This window comes from Zootoca vivipara, chromosome 6 (genome assembly GCF_963506605.1).
Source record: "Zootoca vivipara chromosome 6, rZooViv1.1, whole genome shotgun sequence".
NCBI classification, from domain to species: domain Eukaryota; kingdom Metazoa; phylum Chordata; class Lepidosauria; order Squamata; family Lacertidae; genus Zootoca; species Zootoca vivipara.
In genome coordinates, this window is record NC_083281.1 from 45,016,410 (window position 1) to 45,036,084 (window position 19,675).

The 19,675-nt window shown below is 46.3% G+C and overlaps 1 protein-coding gene across 1 annotated transcript; it reads right to left on the reverse strand.

The window, feature by feature from the left end:
* Positions 1–5,425: 5,425 nt before the first annotated feature.
* LOC118086771 (uromodulin-like) lies at positions 5,426–18,209 on the reverse strand. The gene is made up of 8 exons (XM_060276458.1): positions 18,188–18,209; positions 12,196–12,366; positions 10,912–11,117; positions 10,080–10,240; positions 8,839–9,084; positions 8,068–8,227; positions 5,830–5,965; positions 5,426–5,517 (listed from the first exon to the last, which is right to left on the reverse strand). Exons 1-8 carry the CDS (start codon positions 18,207–18,209, stop codon positions 5,426–5,428), a joined length of 1,194 nt encoding a protein of 397 aa, XP_060132441.1.
* Positions 18,210–19,675: the final 1,466 nt, after the last annotated feature.

Sequence of the window (19,675 nt, forward strand, 5' to 3'; positions counted from 1 at the left end):
TGAGAGCATGGATAACAAAACACCCTGCAGAAATACAATGGAAATTATTCTGTTGCATGCCACCCCAATCTCCGAGCGGTGCAAGGTGTGAGATATGGTTTATTTACACAGATGGCTGGACAGTGTTCTTGAAGCTACGAACATGAGTCTGACCAAACTGCGGGAGGCAGTGGAAGACAGGAGTGCCTGGCGTGCTATGGTCCATGGGGTCACAAAGAGTCGGACACGACTAAACAACTAAACAACAACAAATACAATCTGAGCCCATGATGGAGGTGCTTGCGGCATTAACATCCCCAAAGGATATTGTTTCTCCCACAGGCACAGCCTTGGATTCAAACAGACATCCAACATTGCTCTCCACCCCTCTTCTAGTTTACAACACAGCCCCCAAACTCTATTTGACTCTGGCATTTGTCCTTCTCAGTATCTGCAAGCTGAAGTAGGAGCCCCGTCTGTTTGTTGTCTCACACAGAGCTTCAGTCTCTTAATTTGGAAGCCTCATCTAGAAAGTAGCCGGGCATATATTTTAATACTTGCTGGATCCAGGCATTAGAGGGGTCTGGTACCTCCGAACTCATAACAATACTATAAGTTGCAGTTGTTTCAAAGGTTGTTATTTTTTAACTCACTAACAAAGCAGAAGTGGCCATGTTCACTGCCAGACTTGCAAATAGGATCAAAGGACCTAGCAGGAGGCATGGAAAACTGGAAGGAGTGAAAACAACCACTTTGGAAAAACAAATGCAAGGCCACAGGACTGCTGAGTGGGCTGACTCTCTTCGGATTTTCCTGAGCATAGAGAAAGTCTAGATTTATGGAGGAGAAAGTGTGGGATAACAGCAGCTGAAGGAGAATGTTGCATGGACGAGGCGGAATAAAATGGATGCAAAAATCCACATTTTGCCAAGGTGTGGACAGACCCCGAACAGACAGTCCTTTGTGTGTGTGTATAAGAACAGCAGCCCTGTGCTGTGCCCAACCATACAGGCATTTCCATCCTGAAACAATAGCTGCAATAGCTCGCTCCCTTTTTAACTGTAGTGTGGGAAACTGATAAAACGCTTTTTGTAATTCAGAATGCATTTGTTAGAAATTCTTTGCGGCAGATGCTTTGCTTGACTTCACCTGGATTAACTAACTCTTTCAAGGGTGGGGTCCCTCCGATGCATTCCTCCCTGGGGGCTGCTCTTTGAAAACACCAGCTGCTGCAGAACTAGCCCAGCAACACGTACCCCCCCCCCCCGCCGTTCCCTTGCTGGCTGTGCCCCACCCAGAGCAAGTCCCAGCAGCACTCTCACACCAGCTTGCAGGCTTCCTGTTCCCTTCTGGGCACAATTCAGAGAACAATAAAGCCATTTTCTCCGGGATCAGAAAGTACTGCCCAAAAATAATCGTCATTCTGTGATTTGGCAGGATAAAGGAGGAGAGGTGGGGAAAGCAGGCATCAACTTACATCACAGGACTCCAGAATGATCACACTTGTTTTTAGTACCAACATTACAATATATTGGGGGGGCACCCTTCATTTTTGCTTTCTCCCAGCCTTCCCCAACCTGGTGCCCTCCAGTTGTTTTGAACTACAACTCCCAACCAGGAGTTGTAGTCCAGAACAGCTGGAAGGCACCAGATTGGAGAAGGCTGCTTTTATCAGAATATAATGTGGTAGCCCAACAGGCTTTTCTATAAAAGTAGGCCATACATTTTGATAGCTTCAAAGGGAGAGAGCAGCTTCTCAACTGAGTCCCAGTACGTTTCCGAGCACAAATCAAGGTGTTGGTGCTGACCTTTAAAGCCCTAAATTGCCTCGGCCCAGTATACCTGAAGAAACATCTTCACCCCCATTGCTCAGCCCGGACACTGAGGTCCTCCGAGGGTCTTCTGCTGGTTCCCTCCCTGCAAGAAGTGATTTACAGGGAACCAGGCAGAGGGCCTTCTCTGTAGTGGTGCCCTCCCTGTGGAACACCCTCCCACCAGATGTCAAGAAAATAAACTACTATCTGACTTTTAGAAAACATCTGAAAGCAGCCCCGTTTAGGGAAGTTTTTAGTGTTTGATATGTTAACGTGTTTTTAATATGCTGTTGGGAGCCACCCAGAGCAGCTGGGGAAACCCAGTCAGATGGGCAGGTTTATATTATAATATATTAATATAAATATTATAATAAATTATTATTATTATTACTAAGAAAATAGAATTGAATGTATTGGTAAGGGAGACTCCAGCATGAAACAGTTGAATTAGACCATTATTTATATGCTGTTGAAAAATTAGAACAGGCATCCCCAAACTTCAGCCCTCCAGATGTTTTGGACTACAATTCCCATCTTCCCCGACCACTGGTCCCGTTAGCTAGGGATCATGGGAGTTGTAGGCCAAAATATCTGGAGGGCCACAGTTTGGGGATGCCTGAATTAGAATCTACAACCACACTTATGCCAGAAAAATGCAAGCACATAGCAAAGCCAAGAGGAGCCTTGGGGCAAGACTCATACAGCTGCCCTGCTGGACAGTTTTGTTTTTTAACATACAAAAATTATATTTTTGACCCATTTATAACTAGGGGCTGTGCCCCAGCTCGCACCACTTGCCAGCCCCCAGCCATTTCCCTCACAGATTGACCCACTAGATCAGGGTTCCCAAACTAAGGCCCGGGGGCCAGATGTGGCCCAATCACCTTCTAAATCTGGCCCGTGGACAGTCCGGGAATCAGCATGTTTTTACATGAGTAGAATGTGTCCTTTTATTTAAAATGCATCTCTGGGTTATTTGTGGGGCATAGGAATTCGTTGATCCCAAAAAAAAATATAGTCCGGCCCCCCACAAGGTCTGAGGGACAGTGCACCGGCCCTGTGCTGAAAAAGTTTGCTGACCCCTGTAGATCTTCCCACCCTATTTCTGGAGCTACTTTTCTATTCTGTGCCCCCATGCACTAGCCTCCCCCCCAACTTTGTGAAACTCTGCACCTTGCACACAATCCACCCCATGCTAAGCTGTATCTCCCTCCCCCTTTAGAATAATAGAATTGTAAGTTGGAAGGGACCCAGAGGGTCATCTAGTCCAACTCCCTGAAATGCACAAATCCTGCCCACAGCTGTCCCTGGGTGGGCTCCACCATCAACCTTCTGGTTAACATCCAGATGCACTGGCCCATTGCACCAGCAACCAAGCACCTTTTTCACCTTCTGCCCAATTTTGAAGGCACCACCTCTCCTGTTCTTTTATGTCCATGCTTTCATCTTCAACCCCGTTTCCATGCCTCCTACACCTTTTTTTAGCCCTCTTCCAGCCCTCAATTCCCCTCTCATTACTTTTCTCAACTCTTCCTTGCGCACAGACCCTCCCCCTCATTCCCAGGCTTCCTTTTCTCCAATTCCACAGCCCCTTTTTTCATGGTCACCTCCCCCCCCCCAATGCTGATACATGCTACTGTATCTTTAAGATGAATAGACCCTTAAGAGCAAGCTTGTCAGTTAGTGTGTTCAGTTAGATGGTTGGTGTACATCTATGGATGCTTGGTTGTTAAAAAGAAAAAGAAAAAGAATAACTGTTTTGTTTGTTGTGTGTGAAAAAAAATCAATAAACAAACCAAGTTGGTAAGGCACTGAATATCTGAAAGGGGCCATTAGGGCCAGCAAACCATACAGGTCCATACAGTTTCATAAGGGGTATTCAAAATGTGTGTACAATGAATGACTCCTAAATAAGCAGGACCAGCATGTTGTACGACAGTGCAGAAGGCAAGTGGAGCTATCGCCCCTGTTAGTACCTTGTGTGAGAGGTTGCCGAGATTCAATAAAGCTATCGACCTGGATAATACCTTGACAACAGACTATTTTGTGGTGTCAGTTTCTCGAAAAGAACAAAAGACCATGATCACTAACCACCTACTGTGAAAAGCGAGTCGTGTCTCCCGTGGTGTAAAAGAAGGAGTAGAAATGATTTGTGGGTTAATCGTAGCAGGTATTATGCATAGCTGCCAAGTTTTCCCTTTTCTCGCGAGGAAGCCTATTCAGCATAAGGGAATTTCCCTTAAAAAAAAGGGAGAACTCGGCAGCTATGGTATTATGGGAAAACAGATGATGTAGCTAATTAAGGAGAACATGGAAAATCCTGCTCCAAGATGGTACAACTGGACATACTGTTTAGTAGACTGTCCCAACCAAACAGCACTCGCACCAGCACTCTTTGGATTGGGAAGACTCCGTGTCCTAATTTAAGAAGCATCAAGAAAGAGCTACCCTTGGGCAGGGGCGGAGCTTCATGCTCTGGCACCGGGGGGGGGGGGGGCGGAGAGCAGGCAGGGGCGTGCCTGGCGTGCATCCTGGGGGCGTGGCACTCCACCTGCAGGGGCATGGCGCCCAGCACAGCCAGGAGGGCAGCCACGATGGCACCCCACCAGGATCGCACTGCCGGGGACGGTGCACCCCCACCCCCACCCCCTCTTCCTCCGCCAGTGCCCTTTGGCCTCTTTCAGCACAGATTCCAGCAGCGGATGAGCTCAAGCTCAATTCTCGGGCTGCCATGCTGCTCCAGGAGTCACACCTGTGCTCTAACCTTGTGTTGCTGCAGCACTGCACATGCACAGCAAATGGTGGGGAGAAAATGGGCAACTTGACGGCTTCCGCCGCCACCTGTATTTGCCCCGCTCCCCTTTCAGACATTAATGGAGCAATGTGCCAGGAACAAAGGACAGGCTCCAATGCCGCTGTTACAGCGCATAAGCCAGGCTGCAATGTGCAAAGGTTGGGTGTGTTTGTGAGATCTGCTTCCACTTGCAGAGGCGTGCAAGGGGCACATTACAACGCAATACTGCAGGGCCTATGCAGCCCTTACTTGTTGGATTACAACACCCATCAGCCCCTGCCAGCATCACCAATGGTCAGGAAGGCTGAGAGCCATAGTCCCAACAACGTATGGGGACCCAGGTTGATACTCATTGGATGGAGGGTAGCATATACATGAATCAAATAAATAAATATGGTGGTAAAAATCACAAAATACCTGGGAGTAGCTTATCTACATAGTGAACTGGCCAAAAGATGATGCTGATTGTTTTAAACTAGGGATGTCTCGTTTAACCTTAATCTAGGAATGTCTCATTACCTTTCACCGCAACCCAGTTGGACCAGCCTCTCTTGCTATGTTGGCTAGAAGGCATCTGGGTCCCTGAAGCTCCCTTCTTGGCCCTGCAGCCTCCTGCCACCAAGGAGATAGTCCCACAGTAGTACCACAACCCAAATAAGTCCCTTCACTGCTTACTTTCTGTGTGAAATGGGACAGCAGAGCTGAGAACAAAACAGTTCCATCATACATCCTATCTCTCGCCTCTAAATTGACTCGCAGAGTAAAGCAAGCTGGCGAGTGAGACATTTATTTGCATTTATTTGGAATTCTGCTGCTGCTGTTTGTTTTTACAACTTGCTCATTTCTTCATGGCTTTTGCAACAGCAATCAAGATGATGGCAACAGCAATACTTGCTGAAACCACTGCACCAGGGATCCACAACTGCATTCCTGAGGGGAGGAAAGAGAGAGTCAGGCTGAGGATGGGGGCTGTGGCAAGAGAGAATGACCAAGAGTGGCTGGGGATGATGATGGGAATGGAGTCCAGCAGGGGCCCAAGGCTGAACACCAGTGGCCCAGATCAACCTTCTCCAAACTGGCGATGCCTTCCATGTTTCAGACTACAACTTCCCATCACCCCTGACCATTGACTATGCCAGCTAGGAGTGAGTGGAACTGTGGTCCAAAGTATCTGGAGGGCACCAGGTTGGGAAATGCTGGTCTGGGCCATTCATGACCTGATCCAGGAAAATAGGTACGTACTCCAGATGAGCTGTTGGTCTTCAGCATCCCGCACTTCCAAGGGTGATGAGGCCAGGAAACGGATGGGACCATAGGATATGATCTTCCGGTAGTCATCAACCAGCTCCCTCTTGCTTCTTTGCTTGCTGGGACATTGCTGCAGTCAAGATCAAGAAGAAAAAGGGGACGAGTCCATTGATGAATGTGTACAAAGATGCACCATCTTATAGAACACAATCATTACAGCCACATAATTAGCCATCTCTGCAAGCCCATCAAGCTTTGGCTTTCAAAGACCATTTAAATAAATTAAGACAGATCTCCTCTTCCCTCCCAAGAGCCACAAGGAAGGATACAATACACAAGCATCTCATTTGATCTTTTGCAACAAGTCTTGGGAAAGGGAAGAATCTAAAAAAAATGTGCTGGATCAGGGCATGGGTTCCTGTAGTCCAACTATCAGTTTCCAACAGTAGACAGATCAGCCAAGCTCTGCTCTGTGTCATTTTCACATGCTCAATCATTACTCTGTTGTGCCCTGTTTATGCATTAATCTGTATTACAAATGACTGTGCAGATTTTTTTTATTTTAAAAAAAAGGTTGAAAGAAATACTATGTACACATCACACATTTAAAGCACAAGACTTCCCTGCCGCAAGAATCCTGGGAGCTTTAGTTTGCCAAGGATGCTAAGAATTCTAGCTCTATGAGGGGGTAAATTATAGTTTCCAGGAATCTTGGGAGGAGTGGGTGCTTTAAATGTACGGCATACCTGCAGCCAAAGTACGTTTAAATGTTTATTTAAAAAAATTATTTTCGCTTAATTGTCATTTTTCAGATCATTAGTCTCACAAAGCAGTTGACAAGCATGAAAATATATCAGAAATGATCATTACAATTTATTTTCCCCCCCTCCCAGAAACAGTTGTTTGTTGTGCTGTATCTTAAAAATTATGGCCCAACTAGTTCCCATTATCAAAATTGTGGAGTCAGACCACAACCCCTGCAATGCAGGATTATTACTTGCTTGCTGTACTGCGGGTGGCGCTGTGGGTTAAACTACAGAGCCTAGGGCTTGCCGATCACAAGGTTGGCGGTTCAAATCCCCGCGATGGGGTGAGCTCCTGCCAACCTAGCAGTTTGAAAGCATGTCAAAGTGCAAGTAGATAAATAGGTACCACTCCAGCGGGAAAGTAAACGGTGTTTCCATGTGTTGCTCTGGTTTGCCAGAAGTGCTGGCCACATGCCCAGAAAAACTGTCTGCGGACAAACGCTGGCTGCCTCGGCCAGTAAAGCGAGATGAGCGCCGCAACCCCAGAGTTGTCCGTGACTGGACCTTTACTTTTATATACCGGGCATAGCAGCAGTGTAGCAGATTACACAGTTCTATTTTTAAATTACAGTGTCTCAAGTTTAGTACACCAGTAGCAATAAATAATAATAATTTATCTATACCCTGCCCATCTGGTCAGGTTTCCACAAACAGCAGGTGTGTCTGAACCGGAAAATCTGAAAATCTGGCCTAGCCTTCCCCCACCAACCTAGCTTTGTGTGCGTGTGAAGCATTAAATCATGCAAGGCCCCACCTGCACTCTGAAGTACCCAGATATAGGACTGGATCCAACTAGGTAAAGGTAAAGGGACCCCTGACCATTAGGTCCAGTCGTGACCGACTCTGGGGTTGCGCGCTCATCTCGCATTATTGGCCGAGGGAGCCAGCGTATAGCTTTCAGGTCGTGTGGCCAGCATGACAAAGCCGCTTCTGGCAAACCAGAGCAGCACATGAAAACGCCGTTTACCTTCCTGCTGTAGCGGTTCCTATTTATCTACTTGCATTTTTACGTGCTTTCGAACTGCTAGGTTGGCAGGAGCTGGGACCAAGCAACGGGAGCTCACCCCGTCACAGGGATTCGAACCGCCGACCTTCTGATCAGCAAGCCCTAGGCTCAGTGGTTTAACCACAGCGCCACCTGGGTCCCCTTTACCTTTACACACACATAAACAGACATACGCATCATTATAAAACAGAGGCACTCATTATAAAACGATTTCACTGGTGGCAGGGGGGGGGGAGCCTTCCATTGACTAAGCAAGATATTTTTTCAGCACAAGGGAGGGGAAGGTCAATGGGACTCTGCGGGCATCAGGAAATATCTCTGAGGGTACATGTGAGTCCAGTAGCACCACAATCGTGGCTTACACCCTACAGAGATGTGAAAGAGTGCCTAATATCTTAAAGACACACAGAGAGAGATTACCTTGGCACAGGGCTCTTTGTTCTCCGGTACACAAAGGCGCACTTGGCAATGCAGGTACACCTCCTGAAAGTTTTTGAACTGGAACATCTGAAAGCTAAACTTTGCCACAGTGCTGTTACCAACGGCATTGAGGAAAGTCAACGTCTTGTCATGCGGGCACCTGGAAGAGACCAAGTACAAGCTTAAATGTTCAGGCCCCCAACTTAACCCAGGCTGTAAGCATTCAGTCCTGGAATGCATTTTTTTAAAAAAAAGAAGAAGAGTGCATTTGATAATGTGCAAAGTGCCTTTCACCCCACAGGCAGCTTTAGGAGCATCGTTGGTCATACTCTGCATTGGCAAGGCTCATTTGACAACCATGAGAAACCGAGCCTCCAGGGTCATCGGCTCAGTCCAGTGGAACTCTCTGCCAATGGAGATTCAGTAGGTGCTTTCTTTGCCAGCTTTTAAATGGCTGCCGGAAACATTCCCCCCCCAATACAATTTAGAATACATCTTTCCCCAATGGTGAACTGGTGCCTGCTTTTATTAATTTTTTTATTGTATGGTTTTATGGTTTCATTGCTGTAAACCATTTTGAAATTCTTGTTTATGATACTGTATAGAGGTATGAAAAAATATTTTTTATAAATAAATAATTTTGGTGTGTGTGTGTGTGTGTGTGTGTGTGTGTGTGTGTGTGTGTGTGTGTGGAGTTTACTTGTAAAGCAAGTTGGGGAAATCAGATATACAGGAGCAAACCCCGCAACAAATCCCATGCCAGACTCTCACCCCTTCATGATCAGGAAGTGGTTTGTCCTGTCTAGTGGGTCAGCTGTCGGAGTGCCCCAGCAATCCTCTATGCCAAGGAAGAAGTACTTTGCCTGATCCCGCCCTTCTATTTGCAGGAGGACGTAGAGCATGTCTGTTATGTGGAGCATCCGTGGTAACTCGGGATAGGCACGCACATAGCTGGCGTTTTCATACAGCTCCATGATGACTTTGAAGTCCCCTTCCTTGACGGCAAACTGGACAATCCTAGGAAAAGAGGCAGCCACACACACAAACCCCGCCAGAGTCAGTCAGGGATTCACATGGGATGGGGGAGAACTAGCCCACCTGCCCACGCCTATCCGTTCTCCCACAATCACCACCTTTCTCCACCCAATTCTGGAGTCCCAGGACAAGATACAAGGAAGTTAAATAAGTATCTCTAATAGCAAACTCAGGTGATGAATGCCAGAAGAAGTGAAGACAAAATGAGAAGACAGAGATTCCAGCATACCTAAGGAGAACCCATTTTCAGAAGTACCAAATCAGACTATTGGCCCATTTAATTGGCCCACTTCCAGACCAGATTGTCACAATAATCTCCATGTGGGGCTGCCCTTGAAGACTGCTTGGAAACTTCAACTAGTCCAAAATTCAGTGGCCAGATTACAGCTGGGGTTCCATTTAGATCTCATATAACCTGGTACACTGGTTTCCATGTCCAATTCAACACCGCTGTTTAAAGCCCTAGACAACTCAGGTCCCAAATACTTGAAAGACCCCCTCCTTCCCTACAGACCCCCTCAGGCATTAAGATCCAATTCACTTCCAGCAGGATTTGAAATATCCTCATGGAAATTCACAGCATTTTAGTACGATTTTCTAATATACACGTATGGAATTGTGCCTCGTATACAGATTGTTTTCAAAACATTTTCTCATTCTGTATTTTTGTTTCATATTTTCGCTTTCCATTTCTATGCGCATTTTTTCACACAATTCTCGGCTGGAGAACTGCATTGCAAAATTCGGAGAAGTGTGAATTTTGGGGGACGGCTGTGTTTTGGTTTGCATCTTGTTTCAGGAAGTGTAAATTAGACGGGTTTGCCTTTAAACTGAACCAAAGTTCTCCCCCATCCCTCTTGGCCAGCCCTGCAGCACATGCCACAATGGAGCAAGGATGGGGGAGCAGGCCAAAGGCTGTGGCCATCAGAAGGAAGCCCCTGGGCAGAGTCCCGACAACAGCAGCAACAACAACCTACTTGTCCACAGGCCTGAGCACGTAGTTCAGGCCAATCAGCTGCTTGGAGGCATAGATGCAGGAGAAGTGCAAGCTGGTCCGGACACTCCTGGTGATGACACTCTGGTCATTGTCACTGCCAGACTCAATCACATTGGTGTAGGACACATGAGTCTCATTGATCTGAAAATGGACCAGAAACTGAATTAGGGGGTTCAAAACCACACGTGAATAAAGAGGGCAACAATATAAAATCTGCCCACGGTACTTATTCCGAACTTAAAAATGGAAAGCGTAATGCTGGTGGTCAACAAAAGAGATTTAAAGACAGTCTCAAGGCAAATCTTTAAAAATGTAGTATAAACACTGACAACTGGGAAACACTGGCCTGCGAGTGCTCCAGTTGGAGAACAGCCTTTACCAAAGGTGTCATGGGCTTTGAAGACACTTGATCTCAGGACGCAAGGGAGAAACGTGCTAAGAGGAAGGCACGCTTGGCAAATCCACACAGTGATCAACTCCTGCCTGGAAACCAATGTCCCCACTGTGGATCCAGAATTGGCCTCCAGTCACTTACAGACCCATTGTTAAAACTGTGTTTATGGAAGACAATCTTAACTCAGCTACGAGTGATCGGCAAAGAAGAAAGAACTTCAAGATTGAATTTCTGTAATGTAATGGATGGGAGGAGGAAGAAGAGGGGGGAAAACACGAAGAAGAGAAGGAGGAGGAAGGCTATCAAAGGCAGTGAGCATGTCCGTTTTTGTGAAATTGCTCCAGATTGTATATGAAATAAAAATAAGCAGTTGCACGCTTGCACGGATCTTCTTTATGAGCTGCTCCAAAGCACTTACATGAACGGTGGAGCCACAGGCGGTGTGGTTCTCCCCAGTCAGCTTTGCACCAAAGTAACTGACACCATCTTGCCATTGCTCGGAGACCAGGCAGGTACGGCTATTCAGATGGAGAGAGGCCAGCGGGATCTTCAGCATTTCAAATGCTTCCTTCCTCACCAGCATCCTCATGAACTCCTCCCTGCATTCCAGTTTCACCACCATTTCTGGGGGAGAAAATCCATCAATAAGAGGAAGTGGGGGGCCTCCCTACCTCATGCAGTGGTGGATGGGTACTTGTGAGTGTGTGCCAGTGGGCATGGCCAGTGCTGGCAAAAGGAGGAACCATTAAGACCCCATCCACATGATACATTAAACCAGTATCGTACCACTTTAATCCCAATGGCTTCCCCCAGAGAATCATGGGAACTGTAGTTGTTCGGAGATCTCTCTTCCCCTCACAGAGCTAAAATTCTCAGAGTGGTTTAACGGTAAATCCCTCTTTGCAGGGAACTCTGGGAATTGTACCTCTCTGAGGGGAATATGGCGTCTCCTAACAACTCTCAGCAGCACCCTGAACAAACAATTCCCAGAATTCTTTTGGGGGAAGCCACAGTGGTTCAAAGTAATATGAAGCCATGGTGTGCTTTGATTTTATAGTGCAGATGGGGCCTAAAACACACACAGAGAGATTCTGTTTTATCAGGATTGCTAGGGTGGGAGGTTAAGCACGCCACTCCCTCACAGACAATTCCAATGCGGCCCAAATTGCTGTCCCGTTTCTGCAGGGAACTAGTAGCAGGGCTCTGTATGTGCACATCTGTGGGCTGGAAATGTTTGGGTGCATGAAAAAGCCCTGTCCGATTGCAGCTCTGGTCCCGCCCACTACTGGCATGTGGCCCCACAGAAGGCTGGTCTTAAGCGATTGTGGCCCTCAGCCTGAAAAAGGTGCCCCACCCCTGCTTTAGAAATACCCCAGAATCCTTTGTAATGTAAAATGTGATTTGGCAGATCCTTCAGGGTTGTTTTTTTTAGCAAAGTGCTATGAAAGGAAGGATCTTTGAAAGCCTACCTCAGAAGGCAGTGGATTCTCCTTCACTGGAAGCTTTTAAACAGAGGTTGGGTGGCCACCTGTCAGGGATTCTCTAGTTGCAATTCCTGCATTGCAGGGGGTTGGACTAGATGACCTTTGGTGGTCCCTTCCTACTCTACCGTTCTATAATTGGGACCAACCACACCCAGGGACGCAAGGGGATGGGGAGAGAAATACTTGCACTTCAACACAGCACAGCAGACCTGTGTTACCTTTACAGCGCAAGCCAGTGAATCCTGGCTTACAAGTACAGTTGGCATTGTTTCCAACTACAGTGCAGTCTCCCTGGTTCCAGCATGGGTTTGGGAAGCAAGGCTCTCCCAGATTCCTCCGAGGACGTGGGGCAGCTTCTCCTCTTACACTGGGAAGCTCCGTCAGATGACCTACAGCAGAGGAAAGCCGTCATTCTGTTGGCCAGTGGAGGGGTGGGAGGTCAGGTACCCTACATTACAGAGGACAGTCCTCGATTGGATGGGCTGCCCAGTCCCAAATCTGGTCCTGAATGGGGTAACTGTGCCCCTGAAGGACCAGGTGTGCAGCCTGGGAGTCATTTTGGACTCATAGCTGTCCATGGAGGCACAGGTCAATTCTGTGTACCAGGGCAGCTGTCTACCAGCTCCATCTGGTACGCAGGCTGACAGGGCCGTCTTAAGCATATCTGGCGCCGTGGTTCAAAGATCCCTCCGGTGCCCCCCCCCTTTCCCAGAGTTGTCGACCTTTTCCCAAGCCTCTGCGAGGATCGCTCTCCTCCCGCAGAGGCTTGGGAGGCAAGCTGCATGCCCGCCAGCCATATGGTTTACGGGGCGCAGCTGGCAGGCATGCAGGGAAAGCGGAGGCCGCCGGCAAAGCCACGCAGCTCCCCCACTCGCTGGGGCGCCCCTGAGAGGCCAGCGCCCTGGTGCAACGTGCCAGTAAGCCCAATAGGAAAGACGGCTCTGCAGGCTGAGACCCTACCTGCCTGCGGACTGTCTTGCCAGAGCGGTGCACGCTCTGGTTATCTCCCGCTTGGACTACTGCAATGCGCTCTACATGAGTCTACCTTTGAACATGACCCAGAAACTACAACTAATCCAGAATGCGGCAGCTAGACTGGTGACTGGGAGTGGCCACTGAGACCACATAACACAGTACATTGGCTCCCAGTACATTTCTGAGCACAATTCAAAGTGTTGCTGCTGACATTTAAAGCCCTAAACGGCCTCCGTCCAGTATACCTGAAGGAGCATCTCCACCCCCGTCATTCAGCCCAGAAACTGAGGTTCAGCACCGAGGACCTTCTGGCGGTTCCCTCCCTGAGAGAAGCGAAGTTACAGGGAACCAGGCAGAGGGCCTTCTCGGTAAAGGCACCTGCCCTGTGGAATTCCCTCCCATCAGATGTCAAGGGAATAAACAACTATCCAACTTTTAGAAGACATCTGAAGGCAGCCCTATTTAGGGAAGTTTTTAATGTCTGATCAGTTGGGATTGTATTTTTAAAATTTTGTTGGGGTATAAATTAATAAATAATAATTAAATATTATGGGTGCATTCAGACAAAGAATATTGGATTTGGTTTTTCGATTATAATTTCAATGTTTTTGTCCCGTGTTCTCATGCCCCTTTCACATTGCAGGACGGGCTGTGTTATAGAACTGTGGCTTTTGACCAATATACCACTATCTCACACCAAACTACATCCACCCCAGTGGACGTGGTGTGACAACGAATGTCATTGGACAACGTCATTATTCCTTCACCCTTTCCATACATGCCTGGTTCTGTTTCCCCATGAAAACAGCAGGAAAAAAATAAATGTATGCCCCAAATTTCCTTACTTCACTCCATGATTTTCTGGCTTAAGAGGACTGCAAACATTCTTTGGGGGGGGGTCAAAATGGAAATTATTTTATTTTATTATTCATGAAATTTATATACTGCCCGTCATCCAAAGATCTTGGGACAGTTCACAAGATAAAAATAGAGGATAAAAGCCCAAAATAAATAGTTGCAGCAAAATCAAAAGAATAACCCCTCCTCTCCCACAAACTAATGATGTTCCAGCAGCCTCTTTGTTTTCCAGGAAGGCCATCGGGAAACTTACTGTGATAAGTTGTCTCAGTAGCAGGAAGGAGGAGGACCAGAACTAGGAGCAACAAGCACTTCATGGCCACTTTCTGGGGGGGGGGGGGCAAAGAGAGAGAGAGACCTTGGGGTCATAGGCAATATTGCGAATATGTCAACCCAGTGTGCAGTGACCTTGGGGGGGGGAGCAAATCCCATGCTAGAAATCATTAGAACATGAATTGAAAATAAAACTGCCAGCACCATACAGTACTGCCATTATGCAAATCTATGGTGCAACTGCATTTGGAATATTTCGTGCGGTTCTGGACGTCTCACCTCAAAATGGATATTGTGGAGTTGTGAAAGGTTCAGAAGGCAGCCCTGTTTAGGGAAGTTTTTTAATGTTTGAAGTTTTATTCTGTTTTTAGTGTTCTGTTGGGAGCCGCCCAGAGTCAGGGGCATAGCAAGGGGGTGCGGTAGAGTGCCCCACTGAGGGGTGTGTGTGACAAATGTTGGGCAGCACTCACCACGGGGCCTGCAGCGCGCCCGAGCCATGCGTCTCTCCGAGGAATGACATGGTGGCTTAGGCGCCTGCAGGCTCTGCAGTGCCCCAAACGGTCCACCCACCGCCTAACCCTCAGCGGTAGGGCGGCTGAGTGGGAGGAGGCAGGCAGACTCTTCAGAGGCCCCGGTATGCCCCCGTGGGCTGCTGGCCACGCCCCTGGGCACAGGGCAGGTGCACCACCCCAAGTGCCTGGTCGGCTTGCTCCACCACTGCCCAGAGTGGCTAGGGAAACCCAGCCAGATGGGCAGGCTTTAAATAATAAAATTAGTAGTAGTAGTCAGAAAAGGGCAAACAAAATGGAGCAACTCCCCTATGAAGAAAGGCTGCAACATATGGGACTTTTTTTAGTTTTGGAGTAAAGGTGAGGAAGAGGCAACACGATAGAAGGGTGTAAAATTATGCATAGCATTGAGAAAGTGGACAGAGCAATAGTTCTAGTTACAGGTAGGTAGCCATGTTGTTCTGAGTCGAAGCAAAATAAAAAAATTCCTTCAGTAGCACCTTAAAGACCAACTAAGTTTGAAGCAATGTGCATGCACACGAAAGCTCATACCAAAATAAAAACTTAGTTGGTCTTTAAGGTGCTGCTGAAGGATTTTTTCTTATTTTGCTTGGACAGAGCAATGTTTATCTCCCTCTCTTATAGCACTGGAACTCGGGTACACTGACGAAGCTGAATGTTGGGAGATTCAGGACAGGTAAAAGAAAGGGCTTGTTCACGCAGTGCAGAGTTAAACCATGAAATCCTACACCTTGATGGGGCTTGTTGCATTTTTAAGGTTGGTTGTTATCATGCTGAACAGGTGTGAGCAGCAGGATTTAAAAAAAACCATTGGCTAATTTTAAAGTTAGCCAATGACCAGGGATGAAGATTGCAGTCCAACAAGGTCTGGAGAACTTGAAGTTGGAGATGGAAGGGCTGTTCAGTGTGGTAGAAAGTCTGGTTTAAAAATAAAGAATCCTAAAGAGGACAGTATGGATGGAGAGGAGGGGCCTTGAAGTAGCCAGCCAGCTGTGAGCATTCAGGACCCCAGCAGGTGCACAGGTCAGGCAGGCAGAGTCTTCCCCTCTACGGTGAGATATATGCATTTCTATTTAAAACAGAGTAAATCTTTCTAAATTTGAAAACTTTATGGAATTCTATGTCCCCTTTTGTCCCCATTTCTGATGACACCTCTCCTGTTTTTTCGACAATGTGTACGTGCCCCCCCCCCAGAATCTACCCACCAGCAAACTGCAGCAGCCTGTTGTAGCAATTGTGATGTGCAGTGCTACGTGCTGTATGATTTCAATGGCACTTTATCGATGCTTCTATTTCTCATACATTGCATTTTATTGCATTCAGTAGAATTTATAATAATATATAAGGAATAAAGGAGGCACATTAAAATACTATTTAAAAAAATGAATATGCGATGAATTTGCCGTCTCCCATCTCCAACCACAAATCCACAGACACCAGGCAGATCACCTGAATGAAGCTAGGGGAAGACAGTTTGGGAACCCCTGGGACATATTAAGAGGTGGGGAGTGGGAAGCAATGGAGGAGCTCTCCAATAATGAGGGGCTATAGAGTTGGAGAAGGTGCCACACAGGTACCAGAATATTTCTTTTTTAGGTCAGAAAACCAAAATGGCACTGAGGGATGGATGGTAGCACGAAAGAATTGTAGTACAGGTAAATAATACAACAATTCACAGAACTGGTTCTACAATTATTATTATTTTTTTAAAAATGATTAACCAAACAGTTAAACTTTCATAGTCTCCTTCATATTATAAAGCGGGGGGGGGGGGGGGCGCGACGACTGTTTTGCCTACCAGTGAATGGAACCTTTACCCAATTGTTTGCAAAAAATAGCATTTTTAGAGAACTTGAGATTCTAGCTTAGGATTGCCAGCTTTTTTTGCAGCTAAGATACCTATGCCTTTAAGAGCAGCATCTCACAGACAAATGTTGGGTGGATATGACTTTCACAACTAAAATGTGCTTCAGGCACCTGTTAAGGCATAGAATCCCTGACAGAATTTTTTTTTTGCAAGCAGACATGGGAACAATTATATTCTACATTTAGAATGTCAGTCTCCAAAATTGTATCACCCCAGCATACTTTGGGGGGAAAGCAAAACAAATTAGCTATCAGTATCACCATTTAAACACCAGCATCTCAAAGACATTTACCAAGCCTTTTGACTGCTCATTGCTTGGGAATACATACCGGTAATTAGGGTTGTCATATGTCTGGAATTTCCCAGACATAGCCAGAATAAGGCAGTCAGAAGCACTGTCCAGGTGGAAATCACTGAAATGTCTGGGAAAATCTGGACGTATGGCAACCCATGTTAGAAGTCAACAACTTCCAAAAAAACAAAAACAAAACTCAACAAACTCACATTTTGAAATGTGGCAACTCTAACATATAATTATATAACATTGCCTTCTAACATTGCAGCTTAAAAGAAAAGAGAATTAGGACTTTTTCCCCAAAGGGAGCACTTAGGTTACTGCCAAAACTAGTTAGAGCTCTGTGCATTCAGCCTAAAATGACAAAACAATGATAATACAACACATCCCTTGCCAAAGCTTTTAAGTGTACAAGCCATTGCTTACTTACTTGGAACTAGGCCCCTTTGACTAGAGATGGATAAAGGGGACCAGGCTGCATCCACAACTTCGCTTCTCAGTCTCTTACTCGCTTTAGCCAGCTTCTTGCAACCTCACAGCTCCTCCTCAGCTGCCCACAGGCCTTCCTTTCACCCACTCAGCTCCTTATATTATCTCTCAGCAGCTGAACCTCTTCCTATCCCACCAAGGCTTCCCTGGTGATTGTTTTTGTGCCATTTCGAGGTCTTCTCATTGCAGCTGTCAACAGAAAGTTTCATCTTCCTGCTTTTCATTTGAGGTCTCCATCAACCGTCACCCAAGGTCCAAAACAACTGTCCAGCTTTGTTTTTTATGTTATTTTTATTATTTGCTGCTACTCACTTAGAGAATTATTGGTATCCTCCCTCTCCTCAACTGTGCTTTGAAAAAAGTGCTTTCTTTGGGGGGGGGTGTTCCAGATGTTCCTCATAACGATCATTGAATGGAAACACTGCAGATGTTTAACTACATCTCTGCAGAAGCAGACACAGATAAGATTTCTGCCTGAGTTTTCCTCCCCAAAGCAGTTAGAGAAATCTCATGCTTGTACTGAACTGGGGGAAGAGGCAAGAGAAAGGTCCCTCATGAAATGGACTCCAAGAGCAGCAGTTGCCCATTATCTTTATTAAGACCAACTGGAAATCTCAAAACAGTTAGTTACCTTTCATTCTGCCCACCTGTGGTTCCCAGTAAATGGTATTCAGTAGCAGATGAGGCTGGTGGAAGTTCCACAGGGCTGTGGTTCAGTAGTAGAGCACATGACCACCATGAGGAGCGTGGAAAGAAGATTTGCCATAGTGTATCCAGGGGCATAGGAAGCTACACCCCTGGGTGTATCTGTAGCAGCACAACCAGATGCCTTTATCTGCCCCAGCTGCAGCAAAACATCTCTCTCCTGCTTTTGTTTCTATAGTCACATCAGGCGCTGCAACTGTCCCACTGCTTGACCTCACCTGCAAAGGCACACTCCTCCATTGTCTCCCAAGACAGATGGGTGTCAACCATTCCATGTTTTGCATGTAGCAAGACCCAGGTTCAACCCCTGATTCCCTGGCACCTCCAGATAGACATGGGAACATCTCCTACCTGATATCCTGATATTCAGTGCTAGTCCTACTACTCAAAGTAGTTCCATTGAGATCAATGGACATGACTAACTTGGATTCATTATAAAAGAATTCCTTCAGTAGCACCTTAAAGACCAACTAAGTTTTTATTTTGGTATGAGCTTTCGTGTGCATGCACACTTCTTCAGATCATACCAAAATAAAAACTTAGTTGGTCTTTAAGGTGCTACTGAAGGAATTCTTTTATTTTGCTTCGACTCAGACCAACACGGCTACCTACCTGTAACTTGGATTCATTAATTTCAGTAGGTCTACTTTGAGTAGGACTTAGTTGAATACCACCCACACTCTTCAGCCTCATCGTGGCTTCCGTTTTCTAATTGGATGGAAACTGGTTTGAGGGGAAGCAAATAACACAGGAGTGTTTCTCAAGAAGCTGAAGGATACCAGTGGACTGTGGCTAACGTCACTGGTAAAGTTAAAGGTAAAGTGATCCCTGACCATTAGGTTCAGTCATGACCGACTCTGGGGTTGTGACACTCATCTCGCTTTACTGGTGAACCAGAGCAGTGCACGGAAATGCCATTTACCTTCCGACTGGAGCGGTACCTATTTATCTACTTGCACTTTGACGTGCTTCCGAACTGCTAGGTTAGCAGGAGCAGGGACCAAGCAACGGGAGCTCACCCCCATACTCTCCTTCAAACACCAGAGGTGGGAGCTAGGGATGGGGAAGAAGTTCAACTCACATTTAAAGCCTAATTTATCAAATTCACACTTTCCAAAATCCACAGCAAAATCCACACTTATCTAAATTTTGTTATGTTGTTCTCCAACCAAATAGTATTTACAAAAATGCATAAGATATACATAAAATGAATATATTAATGAAAACACAAAAATGCACATTATTAGGAGGAATTGCTTGCCAAACAAATATGTTTATTAGGAGAAATTTGTACTAAAATGCTGAAGAAGTTTCACAAGGGAGCTAGAATAAGTGGTAATGTGTGCACAGTCCAGCTTGCAACAATACTGCAACTGGCTTCTGCATGTGCCTTGGGAGAAAGTGCCATCTTGTCTTGTACCTCAGGCAGCAAAATATCTTGAGCTGGCCCTACTCCTGCTTGACTCTTAATGACAATTAACAGCAATTGAAATAATGGCTGCAGCCTTATATTGACAAGTACCCCGGTACGGATTATGTGACAGGCAGAAATTCAATTTATAAGGTATCAGGATCAAGAGTGTTACAGTTTTGTAGGAGCAAGGAGCGTTTAGAGTGGCTGGTTTGCATTGATCATGTTAGTACCGGTATCTGTGAAATGAACTTGTAACTTTTCTACAGGAAACAATAAAAGTTATTAACCAAAA

Excerpts from the sequence above, each read along its gene's own strand:
- LOC118086771 (XM_060276458.1), bottom strand. The coding sequence starts at position 18,209 with ATGGAGGAGTGTGCCTTTGCAG. Across the intron at positions 9,085-10,079 it reads GTGCTCAGGCCTGTGGACAA|GATTGTCCAGTTTGCCGTCA; the intron begins GTAGGTTGTTGT and ends CTCTTTTCCTAG. Across the intron at positions 5,518-5,829 it reads AGACCAACAGCTCATCTGGA|GAATGCAGTTGTGGATCCCT; the intron begins GTACGTACCTAT and ends TCCTCCCCTCAG.